The sequence below is a fragment of the Chenopodium quinoa genome, unplaced genomic scaffold (genome assembly GCF_001683475.1).
Source record: "Chenopodium quinoa cultivar QQ74 unplaced genomic scaffold, ASM168347v1, whole genome shotgun sequence".
In the NCBI taxonomy this organism is placed as follows: domain Eukaryota; kingdom Viridiplantae; phylum Streptophyta; class Magnoliopsida; order Caryophyllales; family Amaranthaceae; genus Chenopodium; species Chenopodium quinoa.
The window spans coordinates 5,416,049-5,435,852 of record NW_018743212.1 but is presented as its reverse complement, the minus strand read 5'-3'; the positions used below and the strand labels follow the sequence as shown (position 1 = coordinate 5,435,852).

Below are 19,804 nucleotides of genomic sequence, written 5' to 3'. Positions count from 1 at the left end.
GAGCAAATCGAGATACGGTTCCATATTTAGATTCATAAACTCTATATGGGGCAAAAAATTGATTGGTCACATTAGTTTTATAAGATTCAACATCTTTTTCAAATTTCATGCATTGAAAATAAATATCAATTAATAAAAATGTGTCATCATACTTTTGCCTTGGATATAATATAGAAGCAAAAATATAATCATAGGAAGAGTAGTGTAATATTTACGCCATTTTTCCTCCATTGATGGAAGATATCCATCATAATCGTGTTGTGATCAGTGTTCATCAAAAAGTTGTGCATGTAAACATGCATTGCTAAGAAAAGAATGAGCACAAGGATTATAAACAGAAGAAAAACAATGTGACATACTATATAATAATTGTAAAAACTGCATATATTTTTCACAGTTAGACCAATCACCATCTAATAAAGCAAATTTTGGAAATTTTTTATTATAAAAAATTGTTAATGGACCCTTGTACTCGATTGTCATACTCAACATTTCATAGGTGGAGTTCCACCTAGTTGCACAATCCGTTTTGATTTTAATACCTTTTATCCTTTGTTGCCTGCAAAAAGCTTTCCATTCCTGATATCTCGTGTTAGAGCTGTTAATAGACATAATAGCATTTCTAATTTTGTGATAAAACGGACCAATTGCTTAGGTTCCATCCTTCACACACAAGTTTAGAACATGACAAATGCATCTAATATGAAGTGCATCTCCATCTAATATTACATTGGTCAATTGTGCTTTAACTAAATTTGCACTAAATGTCATAGAAGTTGCGTTATCAAAAGTCATAGACATGATTTTGGACCTAAGATTATATGCATCAATAGCTTGCATTAAATGACGAGAAATATTAAGACCAGTGTGATGGTATTTAAGCATTTTAAAATGGATAATGTGTTTTTGTAATATTCAATCAGTATCCAACCAATGACAAGTCACACACAAATAGTGATATCCGTAACCACTATCCCATGCATCAGCGGTCAAAGAAACTCTAAAATTAAGATTACTCAATTCATCATATAACTTCAATTTATACATGACAGCCGAACGGACAATTTTTCTAGAGATTTTTTGTGTTGGGGTTGTAGTGCTCGGTTAATGTAATTGTAAAAGGGATCATTTTCGACAAAAAGAAAGGGTTGTTCGGCATGTACTAACATTCTCCCAAGCTCATCCCTATCTCTCTCATAATTGTAAGTGAAGCCATGTGGATGGAATTGAGAAATTTTGGGTTGGGTTAGATCACTAGATGGTTCACCACATTTTTTTACATGTCTAGTAAGATGTCCCGTCCCTCCCTTGGTTTCGGCCGAGTAAATTTTCTTACATGTCTTACACTTGGCTTTGGTTCCATCTCTACTTAATTGAGAATGTGTCCAAACATAACTCTTTCGGTTGGTAGCGGCTTGTTCCTCTTTGGTACACCATTCTAATGTATTTAGAATTTGGGTGTTTGGCATTTGGTTGGATTGTTCACTCGACCCGGCGGCATGTGTTTGGCTACCTTGACTAGTAAGATAAGAAAATTCATGTTGTGAGCTGTATAAATGAGGTGAGAATTGGTTTTTGAAATCCTGAACTAGACATAGTTCAAGGAGACATATTGTCAAATTGTTCGAATCCTCCCATGGTTTGGGGATGAAAGAAGGGGGTGGAAGTGTTCGGAATGGGCATGTCAGGGGAGGGCATTGAAGTGTATGAATTTGGTAATTCCCTACTAATACTAGTACGTTTTCACTTGGCTTTCCTAGAGGAGGAGGAAGGGTTCGGGTTTGATGCCATGATTAATAATAATAGCAATAATAATAACAACAACAACAACAATAATAATACAAATAATAATAACAATAACAATAATAATAATAACAATAACAATAATAATAACAACAACAACAATAATAATAACAATAATACTAACAATAATAATAATAACAATAACAATAATAATTGTGACAAGAACAATAATTATAACAATAATAATAAATTAATATATAACAATAATAATAATAAATTAAAATAACGTAGAGTTAGATCTTACAACGACGCTTCGATTGTTTTCCGTTAATTAATTCCCCGAACTTATAATATTTTTTTTAATTTTTATAATTGAGAGAATTAGAGAATTAAATATTATATGAGATTTTTTTTCTTTTTTTGAGAAGTAGAGATTATAAGAGAGTAGGAATTAGAGAATAAGAGATTTAAGAATAAATGAGTTGATGAATTGTGGAAAAAAATGGAGGAAGAAGTGAAGTATATATAGGAAAAATGATGAATTAGCCGTTAGAGTGGTTGTTAGAATATAGCCATTAATATGGTTGTTACAATATAGCCGTTTATGGCTGTTAGAAGCTGCAGAAAGTAGTCGTTATGCACGAGCCGTGCCTGGCGGGCCGAGTGTCGTGCTAGGTCGTGCCTGGCGGGCCGCGTGTCGTGCTGGGTCGTACCTGGCCATGTCGCGTGCCGTGCTCGCAGGCCAAACGACCGTGCCGCCCACCGTGGTCGTGCCGTGCTCGTGCCAATTTATCAAAATTTTGTTCACGGCACGGCCTATTGCTTGTCCACCGTGTTGTGTCGTGCCTATGGCGAGCTCGTACCGGGCCGTGCCACCACCGTGTCGTGCTCGTGCTGCCCGCGGGCCGGCACGGCCCATGCCCACCTCTAGTTGGGAACCTCTGGTAGCAGAGTGCAGGGCTGCTCTTTTTGGGATCAGGAATGTAAAACCCGTATTTTTATACGTATTTTAAATTAAATCATTATTTTATGAAATATTTAAATAATTCAAAATGAATTATTTATAATATTTTATTAATTTAAAAAGGTTTATTTTAATTAAAGGTCCATTTTTATTTATTTAATTGTTTTGAAAATATTTTATTTTATTATTTAAAAACTTTGGGGCATACTATTTTATAAAAGAAAGTTTTAAGGTCAATGGAATTTCAAGATAGTCAAAGACTAGTTTGAATAGGATAAGAAATCATTAAGGGTAGAAGGGGAATTTAAACTATGAGGGTTTTGAGAGAGGGTATAACTACCCATCACATGAGCAAGTTAGACCTTTGCCAAGGTGGAAAATACCCAAAGGTAAAATCTCTCTCGCCTCTTATTTTCTCCCCTTAACCCCTCCCCTTTTATTTTCTCACCTCCACGCCATACACCACACATGTCACCTACACGTGGTCGGCCACCACCACAGCCACCCACCGGCCGGCCACCGCCACCGGCAGGCGCAGGTAGCAGCACCACCAGAGGGCACGCAGCAGCAGCCCTGCCGTGGTGGTGTGCGTGCGCAACCCTCATAAAAAAAAATAAAAATCTTCTTTGTTTTAATTTAATCTAGCCTTGATTTAATTATTGTTTTTGGATTGTGTGATGATTTTATGATGTTTTAATTATGATTAGTATGCATATAATTTTCAGATTTATTTTTTGAATTAAAAAGCCCCAAATTGAAAACCCTAGGTTTCTAAATTAATGAATATTGATGGAAATTGATTGTAGTATATTGAAATTAAGGAAATAGGTGTTTTCAAAAACATAATTACAGCAATTTTATAAGTGTTTATAAAACTAGAATTTTTATATAAAGGTTAGAATTATGTTTTTTGAAAGGATTTTTAATTACCCATTAATTGGGAATAAAAGTAGGTGGTTTAAATTAATTTTCAGCATGTTTTAGAGGGTTTAAAAGTGATTTAAAGAGTGTATATATTGCTGGAAATTCATTATAAATAGGTATTAATGTCTCTTTGTAATTTTGGGTTGTAGGAGATTTCCAAGTGAGTGATTTCGTGTAGTCGTGGCGATTTTGAGATCATATTTGAGGTACGTTCGCGTACTTGTTAATAATTTAAGTGTACAGAAGCATGCTACACTTTGTTTAATTAATTCCAAGGTAGTATCATGATAGGTATTGGTTGGAATTGTTGATGGAATTGATGTTGGTAATTGATTTGTGAAGTATGGATTATTTGTGGTGAATTGATAATTGGAATTAATTATGTTGGCATGTTGATATGAACCACACTTTTATTATTGGCATGATTGAGAACATGTTTAATTAAACTAAATATTTAATTTGGTTTGGAATATAAAAAGGGAATTTTATTATGGTTCATATAATTTTTATTAATGCTTTAAGCTGGGAGTTGAGCTATCGAGTGTCTTAGTACACGGGAAAAAAAAGGAAATGTGGTGCCTAAGTGCACTTAAGGTGTTCTAAACACCGAGGGATAGGATTTGCAGTGCTTTATGCGCTTAAGGTGTTATTTAACGCCGAGGTAGTTTAAAAAGGGTTCAACATTAAATTTATGTGGTCACTAATTATTCAAGAATTAAATCGATATGTTTGATTGCTTGAATGATTTATGATGATTGATTGTGTTATGGATTGAGAGTCATCAATAATTTTAAAAATATGTAAACAACGTAAAGTGAAAGATATTACGCACCAAAACTCTTGGAAGGTATATACCTTAAGTATAAACATATGGGGGGAGTTATGGGGTTTTATATTTAACCATAGCTTCTACTAGGAGTACAGCACACTGTATTTTCCTTTATTTATTTTATGCGTAGGACATCCAGTCACTTTCATGTGGCATTTGCCTATCCGGTTAGCTCCCAGTGTAGTTTACCTCAATTTATATGGGGCTGGGATTTGGAGGGAAACCTATTCAATACGTAATCAAATTAAATAAGCAATTCATTTATTTATTGGTTGGTTATATGGTATGTTGTATGCTTGTAAGAGGTGTAACAAGGTAAGTTGTGTGTTGATAGGATAAAAGCATGTTAGTGTGTACTGTTTACGTTTATGTATTCAGCTTTGCTGATTGTGTGTTTGTATGTTTGATTGGTCTTGTTTTTATCTTGGCCCTACGACGACCCATTTCTAATGGCGAGTAGTGGGACAAAATAAAGGGAAGTTTTTTCAAGTGTTGAAGCATATTCATGATGGGCATAAGTGAAGAGCGATTCCTGTTTAGTTTCCATAAGAATATGATGTGTTTATTTGCTTTGATTGTTATATATTTGTTTGTGAGACTAACACAAAGGTTTTAACATTCGTTTTGGGTTTTGATAAGGGCCTACAATGGTTCTAAGTTGTAGGTTGACTTTGGTTTGACCTTACTTTCGTTTAGTTTGACTTTTTAAGTTAGCTTGTTTTGAATGGTTTTAAAATAAATCTTTCGCTGTGTGTCTTTGATAATTGTCTTAGCTGTTTTCACGGTGACAGTAATGTCTTAGAATTTCCTATGTCGTATTTTATAAAGAGCCAAACAAGTAATTTAAAGAAAAGAAATTTTTAGGGTGTTACAAGGCAAAGGAATTTGGGTTCAATAATATCATTTTGGAATTGGACTCGCAACTTATGGTTTTAAAGCTGCTGAAGTGCTCTTTTAATCTTTCGATGGTTGATAGTGTTCTGGAAGACATTGTCTCGTCATGTAATAGTTTTGTTTCATTTTTTTGGTCTCATGGGAAGAGAGATGGGAATTTTGTTGCCCATCATCTCGTTAGGATAATGCTTGTGGAGTTGAACAATGTTGGGTGAATCACGTTCCTCACGAGATTTCCCCATATATACTGTTGGACGATCTTTCTAATTAATTAAATGAACTATCCCCTTTCAAAAAAAAAAAAAAAAAGATTAGTTGTATTCAAAGACTTTTGAAATTGAAATTAATTAAATTTGTTAGCGGAGATTCCGGATATAAAAAATTTGTGTGGGTTTTTGTTAATAATGGTGAGATGTCAATATTATACTCCGTAATTCATAATTTGATTAGTGGTTAATGAAATTTGGATCATCGAAGTTTTGTCATTTAGGATTAATAATTTGAGGAGTTTATTATTGGCTTGTATAGCTGAATAGCGTGTAAACTACAATTGAATTATGGCGTGATCAATATATGTTTGGTACTATGAGTGTTGACTGTACTGATAAAATGCAAATTTCAATCTAATTCCGCGATGTTATGGTGGTTGCTGCGGCGGTGCTATTGGTGGTGGATTGTGAGATTGAAGGTTCAGCAATAGCTGGTGAGTTATATAAAGAGAACTAAAGGAGGACAGGATGTTGTATCGGCACAATTGGGCTACTTTCTGTCTTCACTAGTGTTTAGGTTTGAAGGTTGATCCAGAGTTAATTTGATTGGTGAAATGATTTTTTTTTTTTTTTCTCTGATTAAAGAAGTACACAAGGAAGAGATTTAATATGACAAAATTTCAGACAGGAGTACATGACTATAGGTCTTGTAATATTAAAATTTAGGAAAAATTGGTAAAAATAATCTCAACGTTCACGCATTCACTTAAATATTCTCAACTTTGGATTATTTTTAAATAATTCGAACGTTGGGGTCATTCGCTTTAAATGATTTCAAGTGACCGATAACCTGTTAAAGAGATAATTTTTTTATTTTTTTTTTGAGTAAAGTAACACGTGTCACCGCATGAATGGTTGAAAATAAATTTTTTTTAAAAAAAAAAACCAACCCCAACCTACAACAACCACGCCACCACCCACGTCCAGCGTCCCTCCTCCCACCGGCCCAGCCCAAGTCCCCAGCCCTCAGCCCAATTTTTCCTAAAATTTAACAACCAAAATACACGCATTAATCGAGTATTGTTTATTTCTACTTCGTAATCTGTATTTCGTAGTACATTATATGGAGTACATGTCAATTGGGGCAGATGGTTGTCAGTGTGTGTATTTTGGTCCAACAGAAAAAGGAAATGAATGATTGCATATGGCATAGTATCTTGCTACTTATAGGTCAGCCCATTGCTATTTGCTCCTATGGAGTATAAATATTTTTCTTTATAAAGTTAAAGAAAAAGAGGAAAACATTAGGTACCTCTTCTTAAGAGGAGAAGTCTTCTCAAACTGTTACGAGATGAGGAAGAAGACGACTTCAAGGGTCTAAACTCTGAAGTACCAACCATAAGAATATGTAACAGGTAGGCTAAAATTTTGTTCTATAGATGAGGAAGGCTTTAGTCATGTCGAGTTGAGTGATGCATCATGTTAGTCTTGTTTAATGTTTATCTAAAAATTGAGTTATGAGATTGAACCATATGTACTTATGTGTTACTAACTTATTACAAAAATAATAGTACAACAGAATTATTGGAAATAAATACGATCTTTAAATTAAAAATAAAATAGAAAATGAGAGCATAATACATGCTACCCTTGAACCAAAAACATTGAACCAACATAAAACTATACATTCCATTTTAAACTAAACCTGGGCACGGGTCGGGTTGGCCCGCGTGCCGCCCGGCACGGCCCGCCGTTCGGCGCAGCCCGGCACGGCCCGAATTCAAGCACGGCACGGCACGAAGTTCAACTCCCGTCCCACGGCCCGTGCCACGGACAGGGTTGAGAATTCCCAGGCACGGCCCGGCACGAGCACGGGCATGGCCCGTCGTGCCGGCCCGCGGGCCAACGGTAATGTTACCGTTTATTCTATCTCCTTAATAAGCCAAAAAAACGGCTAAAAAACGGCTAGTTTTTTGCCAATTTGCTCCCCAAAAATTCTATAAATACTCACCTCCATTTCATTCCCAAATCACAATCTCTTCTTCTTATCTCTTATATTCTCTAAATCTCTAATAATCCTTATTTTCTTAAATTCTCTAATTATTCTCTTAAATTTTCTAATTATTTTCCTAATATCGGAAAAAATTAAAAAGTTCGTAATCGTAATTAGTGGAGCGTTGAAGCACGGTTGTAAGATCTAAACTAATCTTAAATTTATTATTGTTTTATTGTTATTATTAGAATAATCTTGTTTAATTATTATTGTTGTTAATTGTTATTGTTGTTGTTATAATTGTTGTTATTAATTATTATTATTGTTACAATTGTTGTTATTATTTATTTTTGTTGTTATTGTTATTGTTATAGTTGTTGTTATTAATTAATATTATTGATATTTTTATTGTTAAAATTGTTGTTATTAATTATTATTATTATAGTTAACCACTTTTTATTAAAAAATTAATTGTTAATTATGGCATCGAACAACCCATCATCTAGGTCTAGGGGGAAAGGCCGACTTATTCGTAGTAGTAGTTCTAGGGAAACACCAAATACAACGAGCCCCCAAATTACGAGTCAAACCAATGACCCCATTTACTTCCCCCCGGGCTATGAGCCATATAATACGTCGGGATTTCCAGCACCACCACTAAACCAATTTCCACTACCACCATACCAATTTCCACCTAATTATATCGGTGATCAACAAAACTATTGTTCTAGCCAAGGTAGCCAAGAAAGTACCCGAATTCCCTCCGGTTCTACCCCTTCTACTGCCACTCCCACTAGTCCCACTACTAACCATCACACACATCATGAATGGTTAACCGAAACTGAGATGCTACTTTTGAAAAACCGAAGGAGTGAGGTATGGCGTTATTTTGTCCTAAGTAAAGATGGTGAACAATGGGCAAAATGTAAAACATGTAATAGTGTATTCACGGCAGTTACCAAAAACGGGACGGGACACTTATCTAGACACATGAAAGCTTGTGAAAAACCAGCTAGTGATCCAACCCAGCCCAAAATTTCCCAATTCCATCCATACGGCTTTACATACAACTATGAGAGGGATAGGGATCAACTAGGAAAAATGATAGTACACGCCGAACAACCTTTTCTTTTCTCGGAAAGTGACGCATTCAACACCTACATTAACAAAGCACTACAACCCCAACATAAAAGAATCTCTAGGAAAACCGTTCGTTCCGCCGCAATGAAAAATTTCCTAGAGTACAAAGTCCGGTTACAAGCCGAATTGAGTAACCTTAACTGTAGAGTATCTTTAACAGCCGATTCTTGGGATAGTGGTTATAAATATCACTATTTATGTGTGACTTGCCATTGGGTAGATGATCAATGGATGTTACAAAAAAGAATAATACATTTCAAAATGCTGGAATACCCACACACCGGCATTAACATTGCTCACCATTTAATGCAAGCAATAGACGAATACAACCTTCGAGATAAAATGATGTCTATGACTTTTGATAATGCAACCTCTATGACATACACAGTTAATCTTATCAAACAAAACTTAACCGATGTACTATTAGACGGTGAAGCTCTTCATACTAGATGTGTTTGCCATGTACTTAACTTATGTGTACAGGATGGAGTTCGGGCAATTGGCCCATACTACAACAAAATCAGAGATGCTATTATGTCTATTAATAGCTCTAACATGAGATACCAAGAATGGAAGAGTTTTCTAAAACAACAAAAGATAAGGGTAATAAAAATTAGAACCGATTGCCCAACTAGGTGGAATTCCACCTATGACATGTTAACAAAGGCAATTGAGTACAAGGGCCCGTTAACATTATTTTACAACCAAAAATTTCCACAAAATGCTTTATATGATGATGATTGGAATAACTGTGAAAGATATATGCAATTTTTACAGTTATTATATAACATGACGTATTGTTTTTCTACTGTTTACAATCCTTGTGCTCAAAACTTTCTTTCTAATGCATGCTTACTCGCCCAACTTTTCGCTGATCATCGTCATCAAAATGATTATGATCAGTATCTTCCAGCAATGGAAAAAAAGTGGCGTAAATATTATAGTGAGATTCCTTTGATTTATATTTTTGCTTCCATATTAGATCCTAGGCAAAAGTATGAAAACACATTTATGTTAGTTGACATTTACTTTCAATGCATGTTTCTTGACGATGATGTAGAAAACTATAAGACTAATGTGAAGGATCAGTTTTTTGCTTTATATAGAGTCTATGAAGCCAAATATGGCACCGTTCCTCGCTCAGGGCCTTCCCAAACATCAAAAAACGTAAGTAAGAAGGCCAAACATTTATTTTCACAAGCTACTAACTTGATTTCAAGGTTTTCAGGTGATTCATCAATCAGGAGAACGCAAAGCGACGTCTCGGAGTTGCAGATGTACCTGAGTTACGACTTCACCAAAGGCATGGACGACGATGAGATAAACAGCCTCGACCTCCTTGCATGGTGGAAACAACAAAGCTCGAAGCATCCAACTTTGGCGGCAATGGCACGAGACATTCTTGCTATCCAAGTTTCCTCCGTCGCCTCCGAACGAGCTTTCAGCGCATCCGGAAGGGTTTTAGACGATAGAAGAACAAGTCTAAAACCCGAAACACTAGAAATGTGCGTGTGTTTCAAAGATTGGTTGGATGCGGAAAATCGCTCACAAGACCGTTCTTACGACCACAACGACAACGAAGAAGGAACTTCCGCTTCCGGTTCGGGTTCGGCTAGTTCCCAATCTATGCAACTAGCCGATGACCTTGAAGGCGAAGACGAAGACGAAGACGAGCAAGAAGAAGGAGAAGAAGAATAGACAATTATTGTATATTGTACGATTTTAAAAATATCAATTTTATCATTTTCCAATTTTTGTTTAATACCATCATTGTATGATTTTTATCATTGTTATCATTGTACAATTTTCTCAACTCAAGTAATAATAATATAAAGTACGCATTATTCACATCCAAAATCCAATTTGCCTTTTTTCCCCGTTTTGTTACAATTTGTAAATTCATATTAAAAAAAAAAAATTATACCAATTACTAATAAATCATAAACATTAAATTTTAAAGTAATAGTATAAAGTAAATATATAAATATAAATATTGAATATACAAATTATAAAACATAAATATTCAACTTATAATTATAAAATTCATAACTTAATAACTTATAAGTTATAAACTTATAATTATAACCTTATAAAACTTATAATTATAATTTTATAACTTATATACATTATAAACTTATTAATTTATAATGTTGTCATAAAAAAAAAAAAAAAAAAAAAAAAAAAAAAAAAAAATTGAAAACTGCACCAGCCCGCAGGCCGGCACGGCACGAGCCCGCCAGGCACGAGGGCCGTGCCGTGGGCTGGCCTGTGAAAATGGCCGGCACGGCACGAAATCCTGGGCCCGCCGGCACGGCACGAACCAGCCCGTGGCCCGCCAGGCACGGCCCGCGGCGGCCCGGCCCGACACGGTGCCCAGTTTAAACCATATACTATAATACTAATTAACATCCCAAATAATCCTAATTAACAGAATTATAAACTAATTTCCAACCCCAGCATCACCTTCCTTAATCTCATTTAATTTTCTCTCTCCTCCTTCCTTAACCTTAAACCCTTTATTCCCAAACTCAGCCTTCAAATCATCCAACGCCTTCCCTAACACCGCATTCTCAGAGCGCAGCGTTTCAAGCTGCCGTTTCACAGTAAAGCAAGTCTCTGCCAGGTCAGCACCACTAACACCGCCACCATACGGGCCCAGGCCCACCACTTCATTGGGACCCACCTTCCTATCCTCCTTTGCCACGTGTTCAATCCCAATCTTATTCAGCACCAATTGCGGGATCCCACGTGGCGACATCTTAGCCGTCGGATTCTTCATCAGAGATTTGAATCCTTCGGGTATCTTCACTCCCCACCGGAGCTTTAAAACGGCGCCGTTTTTGATTGGAAGTACCGTTTTTGCCCCTAACTCCATCCCATCAACGGCTCTCTCAACCGATGATTTCAAGGGTAATGTGGTAATTTTACTCTCTGAATTTGGATTTTTCACCGAGAAATAATCCCCTGTATCCGCATCTACAATCGGCTTCTCAACCATCTCCAAAGAATTATCCTCAGCCTCAAAAACGGTGTCGTTTCGGTTGATCGAATTGAACGGAGATAACGATAACGAAGAAGAAGAATGCGATTTTTTGATCGAGAAATCGCCGAAATGAGGCTTAAAATGGAGGGAAAATCTAGGGTTTGAAGATGATGAATTAGCGACGAAATTGAATTCGGCAGTCATAGTCATGGGAGCTTCAATTGGAGACCCAAAATGCCCAATTCCAGTTTTAACGAGGAGAGAGAAAGGGTTAAACGCATCGTTTGGACGATACGAGAGGCGAAACGAAGGGCCGGAATCGAAGAAGGTTCCTAAACCTAATGAAAGCTCTTTTGAATCTCCAGCTGAAAGAGATGATTGAAAGGGTAATCCTTAAATATTGAGGGGTATTTTTGCTTTGAAAAGGGGTTTTTGCTCTTCTCTGAATTTTAGTGAAGCCTTCATTTTTTTTCTGGGTTTTTTTTATGAGAGAGAATGTAATATGAAGGTAGGTTTTTCAAGGGATTTTTTTGATTAATTTATAATAAGAGAGATTTTTGAAATGAATAAGGGAATTATTGATGCGTTACGTTGTTTTTTTGTAAGGTTTGCGGAGATTCCGGGGTTTAAAAAATTGTCTGGATTTGGTTTGCGATGTTGAGATGTGTGGGACTGTGGGGGAGTGTCTGTTTGTAATTCAAATTTTAAATATGAGTAAATTCAGAAGTGGATCCATGATTTTTAGGTTTGTGTTTGAATACTTTGTCATTTCACATAACCTAATTGAAAATTCTCTGATGTGATTTGATTTTTAAATTTGAATATAATTTATGAGTTTGCCTCATTTACTCTTAGTGATAAACAAAAAATAAACAATTATTGTTTATCACATTACATTTTCGTAAACAAATCAACAATTTTATCCATCATCATCAACTGTAGAGCCCACATTAATGAAAAAGTTATTAATGCCGTTTAATATGATAATGGTTCTTAATTTTTTGCTAGGGTTTTCTCCTTGGGAGTTTGTTTTTTCCTAATTTTTTGCTAGGGTTTTTCAAGTTTTTTAGGGTTTTCCTTCAATCTTCTCCCTTCTCCCTTTTTCCTCCTTCATCCTTCTCTCCTTGATCTCCATTGTGATTACTGGTAGGGGCTACCACTGGTTCCTTGATCAGTGGTAAGCCCCAAAATCCCTTTTTAATTGCTTATGATAATAGATCCCATCCTTACGATGGTCTTGATCGGTGTAGATGATTTCTCTTTTGTCATTAGAAGTTCTAATTTTTTGGTGGTAGTTCGTGCGGCGCTGAATCAGTTGTCAGATCAATGACTACAATTAATTGAATCAGGTTTTGTTCAATTCAAAAACTATCAAAATCGCAAGGCCCCCTTGTAGAAGAAGGCTGTAGAGGACAGCGATTCAAGAGACGAGGGTATTCATCAATTTCAAATCTCACTCGCGATCGTAGTTCTACATAATTAGAATTGTTATTTGATTCAATTTTCATTGTATTTATCGTTTTTTATCTCTTTTGTAAATGTCGTATAGCTTCTTATTAATGAAATGATCTTTCCTTCAAAAAAAATTGAAAAATTTATTAATTTGTTTACAAAAATGCTATGTGATAAATAGTTTTTGTTTATTAATGAGAAAAACTTGTATTTTCTCCTAATTTATAAGCTGCCGATAAAATAAAAAATATTGTCTTAGTTTTTTAAGTTGACAGGCTACTTTTATCACGCTTGTCAACGCACAAATTTAACAATTAATATCTCTAATTAACAACTTTATAAAATTATAAAAAGCGGATATTAATAATTAATAAACTGTAATCGAGACGATTCGAATAAAATCTCACATGACTATGTTTTATCATAGGTAATAATCACAAAAGCGAATCAAAGTGTAATTTGTTACCAGTGCAAAAGTAAAAGTGTGTCAACAAAATAACACGAAGGAAATATGAAATTTTCATAATTTTTAAAATTACGATAACAAAGATATTCGACAATAAATAAAAGCAACCAGAAAGATAAAATTTGATCTAATATGTTATGATCTAATAATTTCTTAAATAAGTTTATATAAGAACGAAGTATCAACTTAAATAAGTTTAGCTGGATAGAGCTTTATTTTAAGGACTTTGTTAGTAGTGCCTTGTATGGATCATTACTCCTATCATACATTTGCCCTATTTGACTCTTACAGCGTAAGTTTCTTCACAATCTAGCTATATAGTAATTATAATAATGTAATAAACTAAAAGCAGACGTTAAAATGAATGCAACAAATTTTTTATTGGATTATTTACAAGTGTGGACAAAGTTTATACTAATATTTAATTGACAAAAGTGCAATAGGTTACATAAATGAGGACAGAGAGGGTATACAATAATTGTACCTGTACATATATGGGAGCGCAAAAACTATTCAAATAAATTACAAATTTCTATCTAATTCAAATCGATTTGGATAAAAACTACCAAATTCTATATTGTATCGCGTTTGGTGAATTCATATCAAATTAACCAACATTGATAAACAATTATTGAATAGTGATCATAGTAGCTAGATATGCTGCCGTTAATTAGTTCCTTTCTTAAAATAATAGGGGTGTTAAATGTTCGGATCAATTTCAGTCCAACTCAAATCAAATTAATTCCTTGGATCAAATTTTTTAAATAGGATGATTTTTTTATTATTATTATTATTATTTATTTTTGTGAATGTAAGGTTAAAGGGAATTTAGATTTAAAAAAACAAATTAAATCGTTTAACATCTTATAAGAAGTATGACTATTTAACCATCTAAGCCAATTACCAACTACGTTATCAATATGTTAAAAAAAAAAAAGTATATAAGTGAAAAGCATAAGGTTCAATTTTTTATAAAAATTAAGATACTCAAAAAATAAATTCAATAACTATTCAATGTAACTATTACCTCATACCTCTTGGGGACGAAAGGCCTAACAAATTCATCTATATAAGTATAATACATGAAAACTATAAAACAATAATATACAACGTATGACCCGGGGCATTGCCCAGGCTAAACACTAGTTAATTATTGAAAATGCGTTTTGGTTGTTTAAGAGCAACTCCAATATGATAAGCTAATTGTCAAATTTCACGTCACATAAAATTTGAGCCCTAATGGCTAATTATCTTTGTAGCTAGTTTGAGCCCCTATGGCTAGCTATTAGCTTACTATTAAAATTATTAATTTATTATTTTTATCTTAATTACTAATGGAAATTTAGCATTTTCTTTTTGGAAAATCTTTGTCAAGCAAATTAGCTTGGCTAAGCTGATTGCATATTTTTGCGCCAATGATCAAGCTAGTAGCTAGAGAAAATTAGCTTGGCAAAGCTAATTTGTTTGGCTAAGATAATTTATTTGGCTAAGCTAATTGCATACTTTTGCTCCAATGGTGCCAAGCTAATTTGCTTAGCTAAGCTAATAGCATATTTTTGCTCCAATGGTCAAGCTAGTAGCTAGAGACTATTTAAAATTGTAAGCAAGTCACTATCTACAACCATGAAAGTTGCTCTTATTTGTTAGTGTTGACACGAGAAAGTTGGTGGATGGATTAGGTCGAGCCTAATTTAAATACAAAACAAAATTTGGAAATATAATTAATTTTCATATATAAGGACAATCACCTTGAAAATTGTATCAAAATAGAGGTGTCAAAAGCTGATCCAACTAGGATGGTTTTGGGTGGGTGGTGGGGTGAATTCGATGTGGGTAAGGGTGATATTTGGATGGGTAATGGTGGTTTTGGCTTGCCGATTAGAGTGGGGGTGATTCTGGTGCAAGTGATGGTGGTTTGGTGTAAGTAGCGGTGGTGTCAATTTAGTTAGTGGTGCAGTGGTGGACATGCATTAGTGTTAGTGGGTGTGAAGGTGCATTGGTGATTGTAAGGAAAAGGGCAGGGAATGCAAATACCATAGATTGAGGGGAGTCAAAGTAGAGGAGTTGGGGGTAATAATAAGGGAATTAAAGGGAATATTCAAAAATATCATTACAAGCAACAACCTAACAAAGGCCAAGGAATCAAGCTTGTTCATTAGCTAATACCAAGCACCCCCTTAGTTAATAGTCTTCATAATTGTTGAAATCACATAAATATGCCAACTGGTCTAAAGTGTCTGGATTTAATAATGATTTGGATTTTGTTTATAATGGTAAGATGAGTGAGACCGAAAAGTGTCAGTTTGTAATTTAAATTTTACCAATGACTGAGTGCGGTGGTTATATAGTGTTCGCAAGTGTATGTGATGAGATTGAGATGTTGTTGTTGAAAGCTTTATGTATGTAAGAGAGAAAAAAGGGTGGTGAGGGTGAGGGAAGAAAAAGGGGAGATGAGGGTGAGGAGAGATAAGGTGGCGGTGAAAGGAGAAGAGAGAAAGGGGTGGTGATGGGGAAGGCGAGCTTAGAGAAATTTTATCATTTTATCAAGTGATATATTGGAAAAAAGTGGAGAAATAGATGGCATTGGATTCCGAACTCAGTCCAGATTTGGAGGATCTAGATCCGTTTTATAAGATCTGGAACCTAAAAAGGTAGACATGCAGATTCGAATGTGCATTTGAATTCGTTTTTTATGGATCGAATTTAGATCTCACTGTAATACCCCGTATTTTATGAGTATTTATACGATATAAAAAAAAGTGTATTTGAATTGTATAAATACGAGTAACAAGTATTTATACTAGTATTTTACACAAGTATTTAATAAGTATCTTGAGAATATTTATTATCATATTTTAAAGTAAGTATTTGAATTTATTTTATGACATGGATTTTATTATGTAAGAATATTCTAAAATAATAAACTACTATGATCACCCAAAATTAAGGGATGAAGATGATAATCTTATTTAGTAAATATTCTAGAAAGTATTTAATGACAAGAAAATAATTTTATGCTAGAGCATCTTTTCTATTGTTGCAAAATCTTTGCCTTAATTCTATTTTCATTTTATGATAACTAAATAACCTTGAGGAACAAGTCAATGGATTTTTATGGCAAGCATGACTAAATGGGAGAGCTATATAAACTCATTTATTCATGAATTTTCAAAGTTTGTTGAATTTTGAAATCAAGTAAGCATTTTACAATTTTAAGTTTTTGGAGAAAAAAAAAAGAAGGGGATGAAGGCAGCCGGCCAAAGAGCACTGGCCACCCCCATCACCACAACCCTCCACCATGGGGTAGCCAGCGCAGCCGGCTACCGCCACCTTGATGGTGGTGTGAGTGGTGTTCGTTTTTATATATATACAAAAAAAATATTTTTTCTTTATTCTTTTCTAATTACTTTTCAGATTTTAATTTACTTAATTTCAAGGGGTTTTTATGTTAATTTTCATATTTAAATTCATGAAAATTAGTTAATATCTATCATTGAATTCAAAAGGGTTTTATAAGAGTATGAATGTAGTATTGAATTAGTTTATTTGTTTGATTTTAAAAAGGATTTTAAAGCTTTATAAAAAGAGATTTAATTTATTTATAAAGTTGAAATTTTATTTTAGATTATGGTTTATGGACTAGTAGTATTGATTATGGTTTATTTATGATTTTTAGGAGAGTAAATCGTAGAAGACACGTTTTAGTGCTTGTGCTTGAGTTTTTGGATTTTGCTAGGCAAGGTATGTGCACACATACTCTCACTCTAGGTAGTATCATGTTAGGTAGATTTATTTTATCACAAGTAGTATCATGTTAGGCCTCAAAATTTATGCGTGAAGCATATAGGGTCAATGAGAGGCCTATATTATTTTGATGTACTACTTGATATATGAGAAGCAGGTTTGAATTTTTATGCAAGTTAGAAAGCATATATTCTTTCAAAAAAAAAAAAGTTAGAAAGAATATTATAATTAATTGTATGTATGATTAATTCATATTATTATATTAGTATGTATTCATGAATTTTTATTACGTGAATTATGCTAATTAAGTGAAGTAAAGTGAAATGATGATTTTTATTATGCGAATTAAAGTATGAATATGATGTCAAAGTTAAGTCAAGCAAGTTAAGTCAAGTATGTTTATTTTTATTAATCACCTAGAGAGTGATTAATAAAGTCAAGAAAGAATTATTTAAGTGTTATGTGAATTTAAAGTAAGTCAAGATCAATTAATTAATAGGGCATGATGCTTGTAGAAGGATCCCTACAAGTATTGAGTACCGGGGGGGGGGGGGAGTCTAATGTTTTAATGCTTATTAGTCTCCTAATTGTAGTGTGAGACGTTGCACTACTGTTTTTAGTGAAATTCCCAAGGTTTTGGTGTTATGTGGAAGCAGAGTGCATACATTGTTTTATTGGAAAGTTGATCTCTTTCCTGTTAGAAATAATAGGGTTGACGGAGGACAATGCAATAAGTATTGTCATGACTTCCCATGATTTTCGTTCATATACCTAACTAAGAAAAGTGAAGAGTAAAGTAAAGTTTAAAGTGAAAAATTAAAGTAAGTCAAGTCAAGTTGAGTAAAGTGCTGATAATGTATTAATTGTTGATTTGTGTGCTACCATGTCTAAATGATTTTTAATTAATGAAGTTTTAATTATTCGAGGTACTCGTTTTTAAAATGAATTAGACTAGTATTGCTTTGTTTGTTCTAAAGTAAGTTAATTTTATTTAAAGGGTTTTAATTAATGAAGTTTTTTAATGAGCCTAACTTGGAGTTTATTTTATGAGTTTTAATTAATTAGATTAAGTTCTTTTAATTAGTGTACATGCTCAGCATTCGCTGACTTGTTGTGTTACGTTATTTGTTTTGCCATATCTTTTTCTTCGATTGCAATGTGATGATTCATATTCACACTTATGATTTTGGGGGGGCAGAAATTATTGAATTTCAGGTGATTCAAGTTTATTTATATATGTTAAAGGATTGCATGGGAATTACTTGAGAGTAGAGAGTTTCTTGTTTATTTTTATGAATAAATACTATGTTGGTTTATTTGAGACAATGTTTGAAGGATTAATTATTTTGGAGTATTTTTAAAGAGGCCTTTAATGGTTCTCGCCTTCTTGTTTGTAAGTTTGACTTAAGCGATTTTTAAATAAATTTTCAAGAAGTTTTATTTTAAAGTTTCGTTATCCTACTTTGATAAATGTCGTAATATTCAATCAATAGAATTGATTGCATATGACAGTTATACCCTCTTGATTCTCATTTTTATGATGACATGCACCAAACTAAGTATTTTATACAATTGAGAATTATGGGGGTGTTACACTCACTTTCGAAATCCAGATCTGGACCATATACTACTGTTATTCTGTTTTTTATAAAAAAAAAAACTATTTTTTTTAAATAACTATACGAGTACATTATTTAATTTGACTTTCCTCTTTAAAAATATAAAATATTTTTGACGTTACTCTTGTTGTTTATCATTACCAACTTTGTTTTGTGATTTTTTTTTTTATTTTTTTTATATTTCTTATTCAACAACTTTAATTTTAGTTAATTTGGATAATTGATGACACAAACATATAAGTTGAATAAATATTTTTAATTGGCGATTTTTTTGTTATATATGGAAAACACCTCTATACTTCAAATTTTAGTAATTATCACCAATAATTTTTTATTTTATTTTACCACCAATAGTTTTCTTAGGACTTGTTTAGTTCACCTTATTTTTGCTTATCTGAACTTATCTGATCTTATTTGATCTTATTCGATCTGATCTGATCTGTCTAAACTTTGACCTTAAATGTAAGATAATCTATTAGGAAAAAATGTATCAAGCGGGGTCTTATTACATTCGTAATAATGTGTATTTTATTAATATGTAATTTTCATAATTTTTGTCTTACGAAATTAAAGATATTTAGCGATAAAAAAATTGCACATAAAACGATAATTTGATCTGAACTTATTTTTTTTGAAATAAGTAAAAATAAGTTGAACTAAACAAGGCCTTAAACATCAAAATTTACCACTTCTTTGTCAAAAGCCTCTTGCATGACGTCACTTTGGGGCCCACCCTTTATTTTTCTATTTCTTTTTCTTTCTTCTCATGATTTTCCCTTCTCTATTCATTCATCTATCTCAAATTTGGGCAAAAACATAAAATTGAAAAGTGAGAACTAAAATT

General features: G+C 33.6%; 1 protein-coding gene across 1 annotated transcript; it reads right to left on the bottom strand.

The window, feature by feature from the left end:
• Nucleotides 1–11,136: 11,136 nt before the first annotated feature.
• On the bottom strand, nucleotides 11,137–11,883 carry LOC110734168. Its single transcript, XM_021914212.1, has one exon. It carries the CDS (start codon nucleotides 11,881–11,883, stop codon nucleotides 11,137–11,139), a length of 747 nt encoding a protein of 248 aa, XP_021769904.1.
• Between the last annotated feature and the right edge of the window lie 7,921 nt (nucleotides 11,884–19,804).